General features: G+C 33.4%; 2 protein-coding genes across 2 annotated transcripts; both read right to left on the bottom strand.

Annotated features, from left to right (window-relative positions):
• Window positions 1–2610, bottom strand: LOC140451549 (uncharacterized). The gene is made up of 2 exons (XM_072545412.1): window positions 2331–2610; window positions 1–2132 (listed from the first exon to the last, which is right to left on the bottom strand). Exons 1-2 carry the CDS (start codon window positions 2439–2441, stop codon window positions 261–263), a joined length of 1983 nt encoding a protein of 660 aa, XP_072401513.1. The 5' UTR covers window positions 2442–2610; the 3' UTR covers window positions 1–260.
• An 8830-nt stretch (window positions 2611–11440) lies between these two features.
• Window positions 11441–12013, bottom strand: LOC140450476 (uncharacterized). The gene has a single exon (XM_072544120.1). The coding sequence runs from the start codon at window positions 12011–12013 to the stop codon at window positions 11441–11443; it is 573 nt and encodes a 190-aa protein (XP_072400221.1).
• Window positions 12014–17700: the final 5687 nt, after the last annotated feature.

The raw sequence follows: 17700 nt of genomic DNA, 5'->3' as shown, positions 1-17700 counted from the left end.
GTAGCCTAATTTCGGATACCATTTACAATTAGTGTCATATTTTTCACCTAATAACACATTTTAAACTTTTATCTACTCAAGAGTACTTGCAGAGTAATATAGAAACTAATTTTATTATCATAGACAATTTATTGAAAATCTTTTTTACAAAAAATATTGTTCAATAAAATTAGTGCTTTTGTATGTCAAAAATTTTAGGGCTCCTAATTTCGGATACCCTATCCGAAATTAAGACACCATTTTGTTCATCATAAGAATAGTTACACATCTTGACAAAAGTCGCAAATATAGGTTTTCTTCTTATCAGCATTGGCGCACATCTCATGACACCACTTGAAGCACTTTATACACCTTATCCACTTCTCACCGTGTGTATCTTCGGAATATAAACTGTCACAAAACATACATTCTGTGTTTCCATCTTCATCGTCTACATCCATATCAGAATCATCATCCAAAATAAGGTCATCACCAGGATGTGAAGTGTCACTACTACTCGATTCAATTTTTTTCTTTTGCTTTTTTTGGCGTGGAGTTTTTTTTCTGTTGACTTGATTTAATTCGTTGCTTATTTTTGGTTTCTTTTCTTTCAAAGACTTTTTTCTTTCTTGTTCGGCTACACTTCGTTCAAGTTCATCTTTATAAGGTGTACTAGTTATTATCCAACTAGAACCTTTTCGAGGATTTTTTTGTTTGTTTGTTTGTGAGGTATAACTGCAAGAAGGCAGTGGACTAATATCCTCAGCTCTTATCATAGTTGCCGTAGTTTCAGTTGCATTTCCATTGGATGATTTATTTGTTAAGTTATGTTTTGGAGGTGTTCTTTCGATAATGCTTTGTGGTTCTGGTCTTGACTGACCTCTTGTTGGTAATACTTCCCCATGATTTTGATTTATGGGTGGTGGTGTTCTTTCTCTTTGTCTCTCCATTATAAAATCGTGATCAGAAAAGTTATTTTTATTAAAAGGATATATTCCAGATTTGCGAAAACCATTCGCGGAAATTTCTGCAGTAGCACTTTTCAAATATGCCGGGCACATAAGCTTACAAATTTGATACGAGTTTATGGTGCGTCCAGGATTTTGCCTTAACCACATCTCAATTTGTTGCGAATAATATGTTTTAAATGGTGACATAAAAGACAAATCTAGAGGTTGTAGTTTGTGTGAACTGTGCGGCGGGATACACAAAATTGTAACGAAATTTGCACGTCCTGCTTCTATCACATCTATATTTCTTGTGTGGCTGTAGTGACCATCAAGAATAAGCAGCACTGGGTCTTCACGGGATGGTTTCACGTGAGCTACGAAATGCTGTAGCCATTGGGAAAAAATGTGCTGCTGAATCCAACCTGATGGATGGCAAGCTGCAATAGAGCCAGGCGGCGATCCATCTAATAATTCCACTTTCATGTTCTTTCTTGGAAACACGAATAATGGAGGGACAAACCCACCAGCAGCATTCATACAAAATACAACAGTAACTAATGCGCCTCTTTCAGTCGCGGTAACAGATCCAACCTGTTTTTTTCCTTTTAATGTTATAACACGAGTATTCTTGGACTGAACCGTTGTTATGCCGCTTTCATCAACGTTATAAACTCTTGCGGGGTTGAAGTTAACTTTTTCCATTGACGTTTCTAAAAGATCATAGAATCTGCTGACATTTTCTGGGGTAAATCCCTTAATTCGGGCTTTCGAGATTCCTTGTGGTTTTCTAAGGGACAAAACTGCGTTTCGCCTCATAAATCCCCTTAACCATTTTTTACCGGCAGATTCGGCATGGGCAAATGGATGACGAAGACCATTTCGTAAAGCTATTTGATATGCAAGTCTCTTGATATCAGCGGTCCCAATTCCGTAAAATCGCCGGTCCATTTCTAGGCAATACGAGACTAAATCTGCTTCCATTTCTGCAGAAAGTACTGGTCTTCTTCCAATTTTAACAGCAACCAACTGCTCCGGAGTTTTATTTTCTTGCTTAACATAATCTTCCAGAGTTGATTTCGGAACAGCAAATAACTTCGAGGCTTTAAGATACCCCATTTCCTTTCCCCTGACGGCACGGATAGCACGTATCATTCGGTCTGGATCCCATTGTTTATGTTTTTTACTTGTTTTTGGCATTTTCTTCTGAAAAGAAACAAAAGTTTTTATGCTAACATGATCATCAATTTAAGGTTCCTAATTTCGGATATCCGAAATTATGGGACTTGTACTATCCGAAATTAGGAATTTTTTATTTTTAAGGTTAGGGCTCTCTAATTTATATGTGATTAAAATCTGCTTTAAATTAGTAGCAAAATCAAATAAAACAGGTTTCTAGCTTACCCCTGCCAAAAGATCAAACTTCAAACAGGAATAAAAACACGAAAAAATAGGCTTTGAAATACGACCGAAAAAAAACTGCACAATAACGTTTGGTGGTTTCGGCACTGCCATCTAACGGGGAGCAGCTCTACTACCTAAACAATTTAAGATAATGTTCTCTATGGTATTCAGCGTGACATACGTATAGGTTTCTGTTCGCAAATAAAGAAACTTTTTTAGATACACCGCTATCCGAAATTAAGACACTATCCGAAATTAGGCTACTTTCCTCTATCGTTAAAATTAAAGCTTAAAGTAAGCCGTAATCTTTTGTATGGATAATTAAACTATGTTTTGTGCAGCTATTTACTTTTAAGAACACTACGTATTCTGACTTACCTGGAAAGTTCTAAGTGGATAAAAAAAACACAAGAATCGCGTGGTAAATGTCAACAAGACAAACAAACGGGAACCAGTGCTGCCAACCAAACAAAACATTATTTTCCTTTTAGCCTAAAGTGTAGCAACAAAAAAAATAATAGTTGCCACTATTTATCCATAGTTATGTACGAAATAAATTACATAATATAAATAAAGTTTTGTTTCTATTCACCCCATGTTTTCGGTCGTCTATTTTAGCGCTGAGGATGTAAATTAGACGTCAACGCCATTTTATAAAGTAGTAAAAGTGGCGTCATCCTGTGAATATTAGGAATGTATTTTGGGAAATAAAACGTAAATGTTTAATGGAACTTACATTTATTTATATTTATTTATTATTAACCAACGGGACAAATCCACTATCAAAATTATACAAAAATGCAACATTATAGGAATATAAAATCATTTTGAGTAATAAAACATACATGTTTAAAGGACCTTACATTTATTATTACATATATTTATATTTATTTATTAATAACAAATGGAACAAATTCACTGTCAAAATTATACAAAAATGCAACATTACAGAAATATACACAAACTTACAGATAAAAATAAAATATACATGAATAAAATCTATATACTTTTACCAAAGAATATAGACTTTACCATTTACACCAAAAGTCATCAATGTTTAAAAATGATGGATTGATTTCATTTAATTTTTTTTATAGCATTTAAAATAAACTTACTGACATTTTCCAAATAATACACATATTTAAACTTAACATCAAAACTATCAAGTGAAATACTTATTACTTCTGTAAATTCATGTGTAAGAACGCAAAGATTACCAAGTTCATTACTGTTTTGAGGAACTTTATAAGCTTTAAAAAATAATAAAAGATCTGTCATTGAAACAAAGTTAACATTTTCACGAACAAAAAAAACCATCTCTTTATGTTGTGGTGGTAGTAATGACATTGCATGGGAGATTCCATGTTACATTTCCTTATTTGTACTATAACCTTTTGATGTTGATGGCATTGATTGACAGTTTGTTGCCCAGTTCCATCTTCCCTCCCGATGAATTAGTTGAGCACTGTGATATCTATTATATTATTAGGCGTGGATTCTTTATGCAAGACAGGAAAATTCTCTTCGTTCAAAGAGTATTCCCGTTTTCATTTTTTGGTATTTGCATGTTTGCTTCGTAATATGAGATGTTAGAGAAAGACATTAGGGCTTTTATTTCTTTTTGTCGTTGGAATTCTTTACATTTTTTATCTTTAGAGATATGATCATCATTTTTGCCATGAATGCAGTACGTTTCACAATTCGAGGCCTCTCTCCGTGTTGGTTTTTCCCACATTTCTGGCGCTTTGGATTCCCTCTGCATTGATTATTACTGTGACCATATAAAAGGCAATTTCTACACATTAGAACTGGGCTGATATGTGGAATAACCCTCATGGGCAATCCATACACAAGAACCTCCCTAGGCAGTGCTTTTCCTGTAAATGTCACGCATATGGCAGATGTTGGTACATAAACTTGTTCCTTTCCCTCTTTAAGAATTCTCTTGACTTTTTATATCAATTACTTTACGGGAGGTCAATTTTGTTTCAATTGCATTTTTAATTTCCACTTCAGATATTTCATTGTATATGTTTCTTATTATACCCTTACAGGAGACATTGTAATTTGAAATCTTTAAAAACAACACCTAACCGGTTTTTTCCTTTACGGTTAAATTTGATAATTTGCTGTAGGTTTAAGTTAAACATTGTTTTAGCAATACCTACTTAAAATGTGAAAATTTCCTATATTTTTGTCTTTTCCCTGTATATATACTTCGAATGGACTGGAATCATATATATTATATTGTTTATTAATTTTTTTCCAGTTAAATCTGGCGGGGGGGTCAGGAGGTTTGTCAGGATCGTGGGTAATGGTCTCCATTTTCGGCTGTAGGAACTGTGTACTTTATTACTTGTTACTATTAGGTAGGTATGCGATAGGATCGGGTTATAAATAAAGGATTCTTAGTAATAGCCTTATTATCTATAAATACCTTGAGTTTGTCTGCAATAGATGTTATCACAACGTTTCTATAAGCCAACCCTCAAAGTTAATACTAGAAAACTAAATAAAGTTAAACAATAGGAGATACGATTTTTTGTGTTCCATCTGCCATCAAGCGCACAAAAACGAAATTTTGTTGTGCCGCTGTTGAAGAAAACTGTAATGTAATGATTTACAAAATAAGGTTAGTAGTTTGTACTAGATAGCAGAATGGACTGTAAATGAAAATTTATGTTCAAAGATTTTTGTAAATCACAGTTTAACTTGAAATTCAAAATCGACCAGGCAATGGAATGTGTTCTTAAAATTATACCACAAAATACCCCAATGTGAAAAAAGTTTCCTCTTTAAAAATCCCCCGTTCAGTATATACCTTCAAAAAAGCAAGAACAAATGCCCCAAATTTGGGAGGAAATCCGCCAATCTGGCAACCCTGCACAGTAGCTATTGTTCGTCATTACTTTTCAACATGTTAAAGATATCATATAATGTATAAAAACTTTGACTTTTTCTTAGCAAATCACTAAGATTTATTTAGTGCGTTTTTTCTCAATGTGATCAGATTTTACTACAGAATGATTTAAAGAATTCTATTGAGGCATGTGTTGTGAATTCTACTGAGTGAAATAATAACTTGTTTCTGAATGTAGCTAAATGTAATCACATTAGCTTTTATAAATAGAAAGGTTAGAAAAAAGTTTTGAACCAATGTAATGAAAAGGATTAGTAATGTTTGTTTGCTTTATTATAAATTGTTGTAAGGTTAAATAATTTATCACTGGTTTAATATTTTTGTAATAATTGTAAAAATGAAAAAAAAAAATAAAACCTAGTCAAAATATAAATGTTCAAAAATAAAGTCAATGATTTCATCCGAAGAGCATATGAAACTAATCCCTAACATTTTCCTTGTCTTCATCAGATGAGGTTTCCTCATCTATGTCTATTACTAAAGGCTGTACTTTGGTTGATAAAACAACCTGTGCTTTCTCGTAACTGTTATAATTATTTTATGGGTACGGCTCCCTAGTTACATTATTTGTAGCTGTTTCCTAGACTTCTAAAATATTTTTTCCTCGATATGTGCTGATCATAAAACCGTTTCGTTTGACTTCACACCATTTTAGTAGCATTAAAGTGACAGTGATAGGGTGGCAAACGTTCATGACAGTACTTCATGATAAGAGCATAATGTCTTGGAGCTCTGGGAAGAGCTTCAATAATATTTAATAAATTTGTCTTAGAAGTATGCAGTGGAAATAGGATGCCTTTACTTCTAAGCCATCCTTCCAATTCTTTTTTTTCCAAGATTGAGTAAGCCATTTATTTACTTGCCGACTATAATAACGAGCATTCTCAAAGATGATCATTGATGGTTTTTCCAATCTTGGTAAAAGATCCTTCTCCAAGCCATGCTCTGAGCCTGCATGGAAAATTATGTATCTACAACACAATTAAATAACTCGTTTTTAAATTCGCGTTTTTTAAAAACAATTTATTACAAAATTAAGTAAAATACAAATGTTAAAACTACGAATTAAAACAAGTATACGATAATAATAAATCGAGAATGAATTTTAATAGCTGTGGCTACACTATATTGTAACGAAATATTTTTTTGTCTACCACATGGGGAATTATTATAAGGGGTAAAAAATTGGGGACAGAAATTATTGGGGCGGAGATAGGACAAGCAAAATAATCGATACTTGTGCGAACGGCACTCAGGGTTTGTTTGGAGAGCTGGGGATAAATAAATGACAAGGGGTCGGATTGGGGCAACTATAAAACATGAAACAAAGGGGTACCAACGTGAATCTCTTGGGACAAACAAAACAAAAAGAAACAGGGAATACCTCTAGCAATTTAAAAAGAACGCCGCTTCGAGGCGGAAAATTATAACCATTACAACATCTAATTGTAACTATTGAAATAACTATTAAACATAAAAATTTATTTTTTCAAATGAAATTAAAAAAACGGGGTTAGAGAGTTAGTCAAGATAAATAAACAAAATGGTTTACAAAAAATTAAAAATTTATTTATGTCTCATCACCAACAGTTACACAAATACAGATGGCACAAAAAATACAATATTGGTTACAGAGATTCATACCAAAATAATAAAGAAAACTTACATGTGTTCTATTCATTTACAAACTTGGAAGATGCTACAAAAACTTACAAATGTTACTGAGCTATAAACTGTGGCAAATAAAAAAATTATTGCAAATAAAAAATTATCTTTTTAAATAATGAAAGCAGTTCTTAAAAAAAATGACTATCTTGACTTTAAAATTTAAACACAAAAAAAGTTACCTGAACTTCACTAAATTTCACTCTGCATGTATAGGTTTGGGAACTTTAATCATGCTGGAATTATACTGGGGGCAGATCCGGGATGACGACCAGGGATAAAAAGATGAGGGCGGAAGCCAGCCCCGCCTGGAACACAAACCTTGAAAACTCGTCTCCTTCAAAGACTGGAACAGGCACAGCACAATGGCAACATGAGCCCATCTTCAAAAACTGTTCTAAAACCAAGCATTTAACTGCTACTGCATACATGAAAAGGAACAAAACAGGAAACAATACAAATTCGAAGAAACATTTTAGACTATCACTATAAGCGACTCTAGCCGACAGCCACTTTAGCGAGAGTCATCTAAGAATCTTTTAAATTCATTCGCTTAACTTTTCATAAACAAAACATATGACCTGGAATATTTATTTTAGGCGGCGACGTAAAAAGGACGCTGCTTCGAGGCGCCAAATTATAACCATTACAACATCTAATTATAACTATTGGAATAATTATTAAACATAAAAAATATATCTTTTCAAATGAAACTAAAAAAACCGGGTTAGAGAGTTGGTCAAGATAAACAAACAAAATGGTTTACAAAATATTAAACATTTATTCATGTCTCATCACAAACAGTTACACAAATACAGATAGCACAAAAAATACAATATTAGTTACAGAGATTCATACCAAAATAATAAAGAAAACTTACATGTGTTCTATTCATTTACAAACTTGGAAGATGCTACAAAAACTTACAAATGTTACTGAGCTATAAACTGTGGCAAATAAAAAAATTATTGCAAATAAAAAATTATCTTTTTAAATAATGAAAGCAGTTCTTAAAAAAAATGACTATCTTGACTTTAAAATTTAAACACAAAAAAAGTTACCTGAACTTCACTAAATTTCACTCTGCATGTATAGGTTTGGGAACTTTAATCATGCTGGAATTATACTGGGGGCAGATCCGGGATGACGACCAGGGATAAAAAGATGAGGGCGGAAGCCAGCCCCGCCTGGAACACAAACCTTGAAAACTCGTCTCCTTCAAAGACTGGAACAGGCACAGCACAATGGCAACATGAGCCCATCTTCAAAAACTGTTCTAAAACCAAGCATTTAACTGCTACTGCATACATGAAAAGGAACAAAACAGGAAACAATACAAATTCGAAGAAACATTTTAGACTATCACTATAAGCGACTCTAGCCGACAGCCACTTTAGCGAGAGTCATCTAAGAATCTTTTAAATTCATTCGCTTAACTTTTCATAAACAAAACATATGACCTGGAATATTTATTTTAGGCGGCGACGTAAAAAGGACGCTGCTTCGAGGCGCCAAATTATAACCATTACAACATCTAATTATAACTATTGGAATAATTATTAAACATAAAAAATATATCTTTTCAAATGAAACTAAAAAAACCGGGTTAGAGAGTTGGTCAAGATAAACAAACAAAATGGTTTACAAAATATTAAACATTTATTCATGTCTCATCACAAACAGTTACACAAATACAGATAGCACAAAAAATACAATATTAGTTACAGAGATTCATACCAAAATAATAAAGAAAACTTACATGTGTTCTATTCATTTACAAACTTGGAAGATGCTACAAAAACTTACAAATGTTACTGAGCTATAAACTGTGGCAAATAAAAAAATTATTGCAAATAAAAAATTATCTTTTTAAATAATGAAAGCAATTATTAAAAAAAAAATGTCTATCTTGACTTTAAAATTTAAACACAAAAAAAGTTACCTGAACTTCACTAAATTTCACTCTGCATGTATAGGTTTGGGAACTTTAATCATGCTGGAATTATACTGGGGGCAGATCCGGGATGACGACCAGGGATAAGAAGATGAGGGCGGAAGCCAGCCCCGGCTGGCATACTACATGACAAGGAACAAAACAGGAAACAATACAAATTCGAAGAAACATTTTAGACTAACACTATAAGCGACTCTAGCCGACAGCCACTTTAGCGAGAGTCATCTAAGAATCTTTTAAATTCATTCGCTTAACTTAGCATAAACAAAACATATGACCTGGAATATTTATTTTAGGCGGCGACGTAAAAAGGACGCTGCTTCGAGGCGCCAAATTATAACCATTACAACATCTAATTATAACTATTGGAATAATTATTAAACATAAAAAATATATCTTTTCAAATGAAACTAAAAAAACCGGGTTAGAGAGTTAGTCAAGATAAACAAACAAAATGGTTTACAAAATATTAAACATTTATTCATGTCTCATCACAAACAGTTACACAAATACAGATAGCACAAAAAATACAATATTAGTTACAGAGATTCATACCAAAATAATAAAGAAAACTTACATGTGTTCTATTCATTTACAAACTTGGAAGATGCTACAAAAACTTACAAATGTTACTGAGCTATAAACTGTGGCAAATAAAAAAATTATTGCAAATAAAAAATTATCTTTTTAAATAATGAAAGCAATTATTAAAAAAAAAATGTCTATCTTGACTTTAAATTTAAACACAAAAAAAGTTACCTGAACTTCACTAAATTTCACTCTGCATGTATAGGTTTGGGAACTTTAATCATGCTGGAATTATACTGGGGGCAGATCCGGGATGACGACCAGGGATAAGAAGATGAGGGCGGAAGCCAGCCCCGGCTGGCATACTACATGACAAGGAACAAAACAGGAAACAATACAAATTCGAAGAAACATTTTAGACTATCACTATAAGCGACTCTAGCCGACAGCCGCTTTAGCGAGAGTCATCTAAGAATCTTTTAAATTCATTCGCTTAACTTAGCATAAACAAAACATATGAACTGGAATATTTATTTTAGGCGGCGACGCTAAGATAAATTGGAAGAATTCTGTGTTTTAATTTGTACGAAAGGAGACAGATTATTCTTTGATATTTTAACAAATACGGGGGGATTTCAATACATATCCAAAGAATTTTCAAATGCTACAATATATATGGCACTAATGAGTTGGATTATGAGCGGCTATACTCTGTCTACCCAACAGACGGAGTTATCACGTGAATACCATGTGAACTCATGAAATATTATAATCATTCCTACAAACAGTCAAACTAGTCAGAATTCGTGGCAAACAGTTGATCAGTGAGAGAACAATAATACTGTCATTAGTGCTATCCTCCCTACTCGCGCTGGTTGACTATTCGTTCATAGTTTCGGACGGTTTGGCCGCTTGTTCGAAGAAACCTATTGATACCGCCGTGTTCGCATTAAACCAGTGACGTACCAGAAAAATAAAATAAAAAGTTATTATACAGACAAAAATTGAAATGAACGATTATTTTATAAAAACATGTTATGTACATCGTAATAAAAAAAACGTAAATTTCAATAGGATTAATTGGAAGCGTTATAACAGCTTGAGATACCGCTAAAATGTAAGTAAAGCAAGCTTGACTGTACGGGAAATTAATTTTAAACAATTTTTAACATTTGGCGTAGAAGTGGAAAATACAATTTTAAAATATAACCTCAATCTGACACTATAACTTAAAAATTTTTAATGCAATACAAAAATAATAGAAGTTTCTTAAAAAGTAAACAATAAAACCTGGAAGTTTCTTTAACAAATGGGGAGAAATGGGAATCAAAATACTATAGGCTAACTTTAGGTGAAAGTAGGTTACTTTAGTTTTAGAGGCATTGGGACAAAGTCTCCATTTTTGAAAGTAACGTTCCATAATCACTAGGTCTTCCGTCAGAATCTCTTCAGCTTCTTTTGTGATTTTCTTGTTGTTAATAAAGCCCAGTCATCAGCATAGCCAAACTTTGTTGATGTTATCGGTATGTCTGCGATATAAAGGCTATAAAGCAATATTGCGAGTACTTGTGGTAGACTATTTTTGAGTTTTCTGGGGGTGCTTATTTCGGATCCCATAATTACTTGAAATACTTTGTCAGTGAGCAGATTTTCTATTAGTCTAGCGGTGAATTTGCAAGGCAGAGTACGTAAGAGTCTATAAATCATTCCTTCTGGTCAGACTGTGTTGAAAGCTGCATATCATTGGGCTGATTCTTTTAAACATTACTCTTTTAAGTAGTTTATACTATAAGATTTATATTATAAGAAATTGGTCGATAGCTTTTTGGGTGATCAGCTGGTTTATCTGGTTTTAGTATTGCTATGAATTTTGAATGTTTAAATTCCCGTGGGATTCTGAATGCAATTGAGTATGTATTCGTGGTGGATGCCGTCGAAATCTGGGTCTTTTCCTGGTGAAACGTCTTTAAGGGCGATCTTTATTTCTTCACTTGCCAAAGGGCAAGCATGTTTGGTCTCGATTAATTGCGATTTCAAGGAATTTTATTCGCTGTCGGAAGTGGAAGTTTCGGAATCATTATTAAGATTAATAATTAATGGTTCGACGGTAATTTCCATTATTCTATCAGTTTCCCACATTTTTGATTCCTCCTTCTTAACGTGCTCAATTGCCTTTTGCCCATTATGTGCTGTTACATTTTGCACTGCTCCATAAAAACACTGTTTGACATCAGCAATTTTAAAAGAGGTGTTGTTTCTTGCCACTTCTCCCTTGATTTGGGCCCAGATCAACTCAATTGGGATCAACTCACAATGGTAAGATGGCAAACGTAAGACATAATGTTCATTTCTTGCAGCCATTTCGTCTGTAACATATCGGTCAGCTGGTTTATTGACCTTTACTAATGTTAGTAATTCGGCTTTTACCATATCTTCCGTAAAGGCTATGCCGTGTCTATTCAACCATGATTGTATTTCCGCCTTTTTTGTAGCTGATGTAGGGGATTTATCAATACGTCTACTGTGGTACGAAGCGTTGTCCATAACTATTACAGAGTTTTTTATTAATTGTGGCAAAATATTTCTAAACCAGTTTTCGAACACCTCAGCATTCATATCTTTATGGTAATCGCCATCCTTTTTTTATTCAAATACCAAGAAACCATTATTTGCTACAAATCCATCCTCTGATCCAATATGTAATATAATTAGACGTTTACCTTTACCAGAGGGAGATTTTAACCCAGTTGACAGACCCTCCAAAAAGGCTTGTCTGGGATTTTTAATATTTTTATCCACCCATATTTTGCTGGTAGTTTGACCTGCATTTACCCAGGTTTCGTCTAGATAATAAATCTTCAGTCCTTCCTCTCTCAACTTTTTGATTTCGCGTAGATACCTACGTCCCCAGGAGATTATTTCATCTTTTTCTGTTAAGATGCTATTCTTTTTTCTGGTTATAAAACTAAAACAAAAAACGTTATGTAATTGATATTGTAATTCATTTGTAACATATTTTTACTTACTGAAAGTTAATTTCCTTAACCAATTTAGCAAATGTTGCTCGTTTGAAATTTGGCAAATTGTCGTCGTTATTAATTTCGGTCAAAACTTTATTCAGCGTTGGAAGTTCATTTCTGAAAAAAAAACTCATGAATTTTCCTCCGAATTGATGTTTTATATACTTTGAAAATATTATCTAATATTTTTCTTGCCCTATGATATTTTTTTGGGGGAGAAAAAACACGAGTTTGTCTATATTACGCCAACACTTTAAAAACTGTGCTCACTGCTACCCCTAGAACAAATACACAATATAGTATAACAATATTAGTATGAAAATAAGTGCAATACAATAAAAAAAATATAAAAACTTAACATCTTACCCGCTGCACTTGAAACAAAATTCACAGATTCTGTCTGATTCGTGTTTGGACGAGTTTGTTTATCAGTTTTAAAAATATTTACAATTGTTTCTTTCTCTGACACCGATAAATGTGTTCGCCTTCGTTTTCTGGGTGGAGATCCTGGAACGAATTGTTTAACTTCTGCATTATTTTGCTGTTGGGTATCCATATCTAAAATAGGGCAGTGATATAGATATTTATTTTAAAAATTATTTATACTCTTTGACTAACTTGTTTTTTTAATATATATTCTTAGGCGTGGAGCCACTAAGCGGCAAAGAGTTAAGTAAGGTTTTATAACTTTAACATAGTTTTTATTCTGTTCGGTTTTATTGTGCAAGATATTTTAGTGTTTAATATAGTATTTTTTAAGTGTACTGTGTTCTGATTGTTCCTTAAAAAAATCTAGGTAGATGTAGAAAAGTTTTCCACGTTGAAATGTGAAGGAGTGATTGATTATAATAGTTCTACCCTGGTAATATTACTGGAAGTTACTTGGCGCGTCCCTGTTTCTTATAAAATAATTTATACATATTTATACTGCGTGATTACATCCACAATACTTTTTTGACCAATATCTGTATTAGTATATGTACTTACCTAATTTCTTTACAAAACACAAAAGTGTACAATACACAATATAAGTCTTAACATATAAAATAAATACAATTAACACAATAACACAATACAAAGCACAATATTTCTTCAAAATACCTTAACGTACGCCCTTGTATACTGTCATCGAATGCCATAGTCTGTGGACTAGTACGCATTACGATGCGCATCGCCCCGCCTCGAATTTTCCCATTGGCTCTTGACCTGGAAATCCCTATTTATCGCTCGAACAGCGCATATAAATATTGGCGATTTTCAGGTCAGTCAGGTCAATCCCTCACGGGCTCTCCGAGGGATTAGTGCTCTCGGGGCTCTGCTCCCTGCATTTATTTTCCATACTCTGTGGCTGAGAATTATTTCAACTTAACTTGGTGTTTTATTTCGACGAAGAAATTGTCATGTAAGAAATATCTCGCCTTTTTCAAGGCAAGACACATAAGAGACGAAGATAAATATATAGAAAGTCCATAACCCGAAAATGGACTTAAGTAGAGGAGCTCTCGACAGTATATTCGAAGCCCCCTACAGAGCACCCGGGGATATCAGAAGGTGGTTAGACCCTTATTTGTTCCCCCGATGTGACAATACAATACCGATAACTGACCCATACAACTTCTGCGAAGAAAGTAATTTGAATGTCGCTTTTCAACGATCACGTGCAGATCATGCATTTTTATTACTCCGTCTTTTCGGTAGACAGATAATAGTTCCATTTAGATATCTCTTTATGTTTATATCCTCCTCCACCTCCACTATCCACCTCCCTCCTTAACCCATTCGCTGCCAAACATCTTTTTTTTTTTTTTAAATTATAGCTTCTACAGGTCAATTTTATGTTCTGAACTTATAGAAAAATATTTAAAAAATTCTTAATCTTTTCACAATAACCCTGTGTCTAAAAAATTTTTTGTTCCAATTTTGGAACATGGCCATAAATAGGTAATAAAAAATCGACAACGTCAATTTAAACTTAAACATTTATTGATTAAAAAATTATAACATTTTGAGAGGATCTATTAATTTTTTTCATAAAAAGATTTGAAGCAATTAATAGGATGTACATTAATTTTACAAATACCGCATCCAAAAGTTGTATTTGTTTTACAAATTTTGCATCTGTTTTGTTTTAAAGAAACTGGGTAATGCAGAACCGACATATTTTATGAAACAGATCCTGGAATTTTTCGAAATAATGTTCCTAATTTTGTCTTATCAGGTTTTGGTTGTCGAGGGTTGAGTAGTAGATATGTTGCCACAATGCTTCTTCTAAACCCTAATAAATCCAATGAACGCATACTTTTAACGAATTCATCAGCGTTAGATTGAATGTTATTGTGGTGTTGAATTCTATATAAAATCCATGCGTTAGAGATTGAAGCAGACAAAAGGTGAACAAAGATTTGCCACCACCATTTATTGTTACGCAGTTTTGGTCTATAGTTAGCGATATTTCTATCCATTAAATCAGTACCTCCCATATGAGTATTATACTGCTGAATTGCGTAAGGAACGTCTACCATTATATATTTTTTTTCTGCTGCAGAATAACGACGTACCGATTTTGTAGGTTGAACGCCATAACAATTTGAAGCCACGTGAACGATGGCATTATCCTTCCACTGGATAATTATTATATCTTCATCAGAACTTGTGTATGAATCAACGGATCCTCTAACTGATTTTTTCATTGCGTTTTTATTCAACACGCATTTCCCAATTCGATGATTATGTCTAATGGTGCCCGTGCAACCATATCCATAGGAATTTCGTCTGGAACACTAAAGTTGCCCGTTGTTTTATTTTTAAATATCACAGGTCGAGATGCCTTTACTGTAAAGTCACCTATGAGAGCTCTTCCAAGGCGAAGCCTAAAATCCTTGTGAGAAGTATTTTTTTGATCATGAATTCTTGTGTACATAATATATGCATTAATTACACTTGCATCTAAAAGAAAGAAGAACAATCTCATCCACGATTTTCTAGACTTCCTGCTTATGGGATATGATGCCCTAAAGTGGTCAAAGTGATCAACTCCTCCCATGTTTAGTGTATAATCTGCAATAACTTTTGGGCACATTATATCTTTCTTTGTGCCATCTCTTTGTGTACGTTTTATCATGGTTACTTCATGTGGTTGATTAGCAGTTGTAATAACCGTGACTTCTTTGGTATCCAACCACTTTATTGCTGTTATAGGGCCACTGCTCAAACAATAGAATTCATTCTTTCGAAGTTTTTCATTTTTGGTTTGCTTTTTCCTCATGAAATCGGGCAAACCTTTGCGATTAGGTCTAACTGTACCTATAGCATACAGCTGTTTAGCATATAAATCTTCCAACAGTTTGCAACTCGTAAAAAAGTTATCAAAAACAACCAAAGATTTGTGTGGTATAACTTGGCATAATTCAGTTACAACCTTCTATCCCAAGCCATCATTTTCAATGCGTTCAGTTTTTCCAGTATAGATAATAAACTGGTACAGATACCCAGTAATAGCATCACACTTTGCCCAAATTTTATAACCACGCTTAATCGGCTTCTTGGGCATATACTGTTTGATAGAACTACGTCCTTTAAATTTCACCATACATTCATCAATAGAAAATCGACTTCCAGGTTTGGCTTGTTCTTTGAAAACTTCATTTAGTCTATCTATAAATGGTCTTATCTTATACAGTATATCAAAGTTAGGTGAACCTCTCTCTGCAGCTGCTGAATTGTCATTTAGATGGATATTTTCTATTAATTTTTTGAACCTGGTTATTGTAAAAGCTTTGGAGATAACAGGATTATTATAAAAAGGATCACTTGACCAATATAAATCTTTGTCTGGTACAGGGTGCAGTCCCATTAAAATAAAAACACCTAGCAATGCCCTTATTTCTTCTTGGCTAGTGTTTTTGTAATTTTTGCTGTCTTTTTGTACAGCATATAAATTCATTTGAGCAACAATTTGTTCTATTAGATCACAAGGGAAGAAATTCTCAAAATAAAATATTGGTTGACTTTTATGGGTGAATTGAACATTTGACTGTAACACAGGCTCAAATTTTGGTATTTCTGGAACATCTGTTTCAGAGGTCCATTGTCCAGTAAAATTAGTTAGCGTAACCACTGGACTCTGTTCTACCAAAACACTTCGATTTTCTTGTGGGTCATTCTAAGATGTTCTTTCAGTTGTGGAATTTACATCAACGGTTGTAGAAGGAACAATTTCATCAGATTCACCAAGCAATTGCCCAATTCTGCTATCAATAACATCTTCATCGGACTTACCGCAAACAGAAGTAGATGGGGATGGTATAAAAATGTCATCATCATCATCAGTGTCGAGATCAACATCAGACCAATCTTCTTCTAAAGCAGCAAGGAGTTCACGTTCTGATAATCCTCTTCTTGAATTCATAATCCTAAAATATAACAGAAATTTTAATGTTTCTGGTGCATGACTTTTGCGTTTTTTTTTTATGGAATTGGATAAGGGGAATAATTTTCCCACCAACTTGGGACTAACTAACTATCTTTTCATAAATTTGTATAACAAATTACAATGTATTTAGCTTGACCAAACAATATATATATATCAATAATACAATAACTTTGTACTTACCAGAATTTTTGGAGCCGATTCACCAAATAATTTGCAAAATTGTAACAAAAATCAACTTTTAGCGGCAAGAAATATCATAACCTATGAAAATCTAGTTGTCGATTGTCAACTAAAAATCAGATCCATGGAATAACTGTCAGAATAGTTGGTGTATCCATGAAATGAATACGTAATATCACAAAATTCAACATTCTGTGTATTGACAGCGACAATCGAAATTTGGCGGCAAAGTAAAGTGGGAAATATGTTCCCGTTATCTTATTAAGGGTTAACATGGCGAAACTGTCTCTGTCTTGAGCTATTCTAAATAGTTGCTCAGCTTTCCTCATTCCTGTCCACTCCCTGATATTCTTCAACCAAGAGGCCTGCTTTCTACCAATTCCTCTGCGTCCTTCGATTTTACCCATCATAATAAGTTGAAGAATATTATATCGGTCTCCCCTTACTACGTGTCCAAAAGAGGCCATCTTTCTACATTTGATGTTATCAAGCAGCTCGCAAATTTAGTATTATTGATTCTAATTGTAAAGGATTAATAATTGAGCTATGAAGAATATTTAGTTTTGCTAGTGGTATAGCGGTTTCTATGTTATTGACTACAATTTGTAGGTCGTGTATTTGATTTATTAGGTTATCTATTATTATTATATTTGTTGAAAATGCCTTTTCTA

Source organism: Diabrotica undecimpunctata, chromosome 9, assembly GCF_040954645.1.
Source record: "Diabrotica undecimpunctata isolate CICGRU chromosome 9, icDiaUnde3, whole genome shotgun sequence".
NCBI classification, from domain to species: domain Eukaryota; kingdom Metazoa; phylum Arthropoda; class Insecta; order Coleoptera; family Chrysomelidae; genus Diabrotica; species Diabrotica undecimpunctata.
Note: the sequence above shows the minus strand (reverse complement) of the source record. Positions and strands in the feature narration are given on the sequence as shown.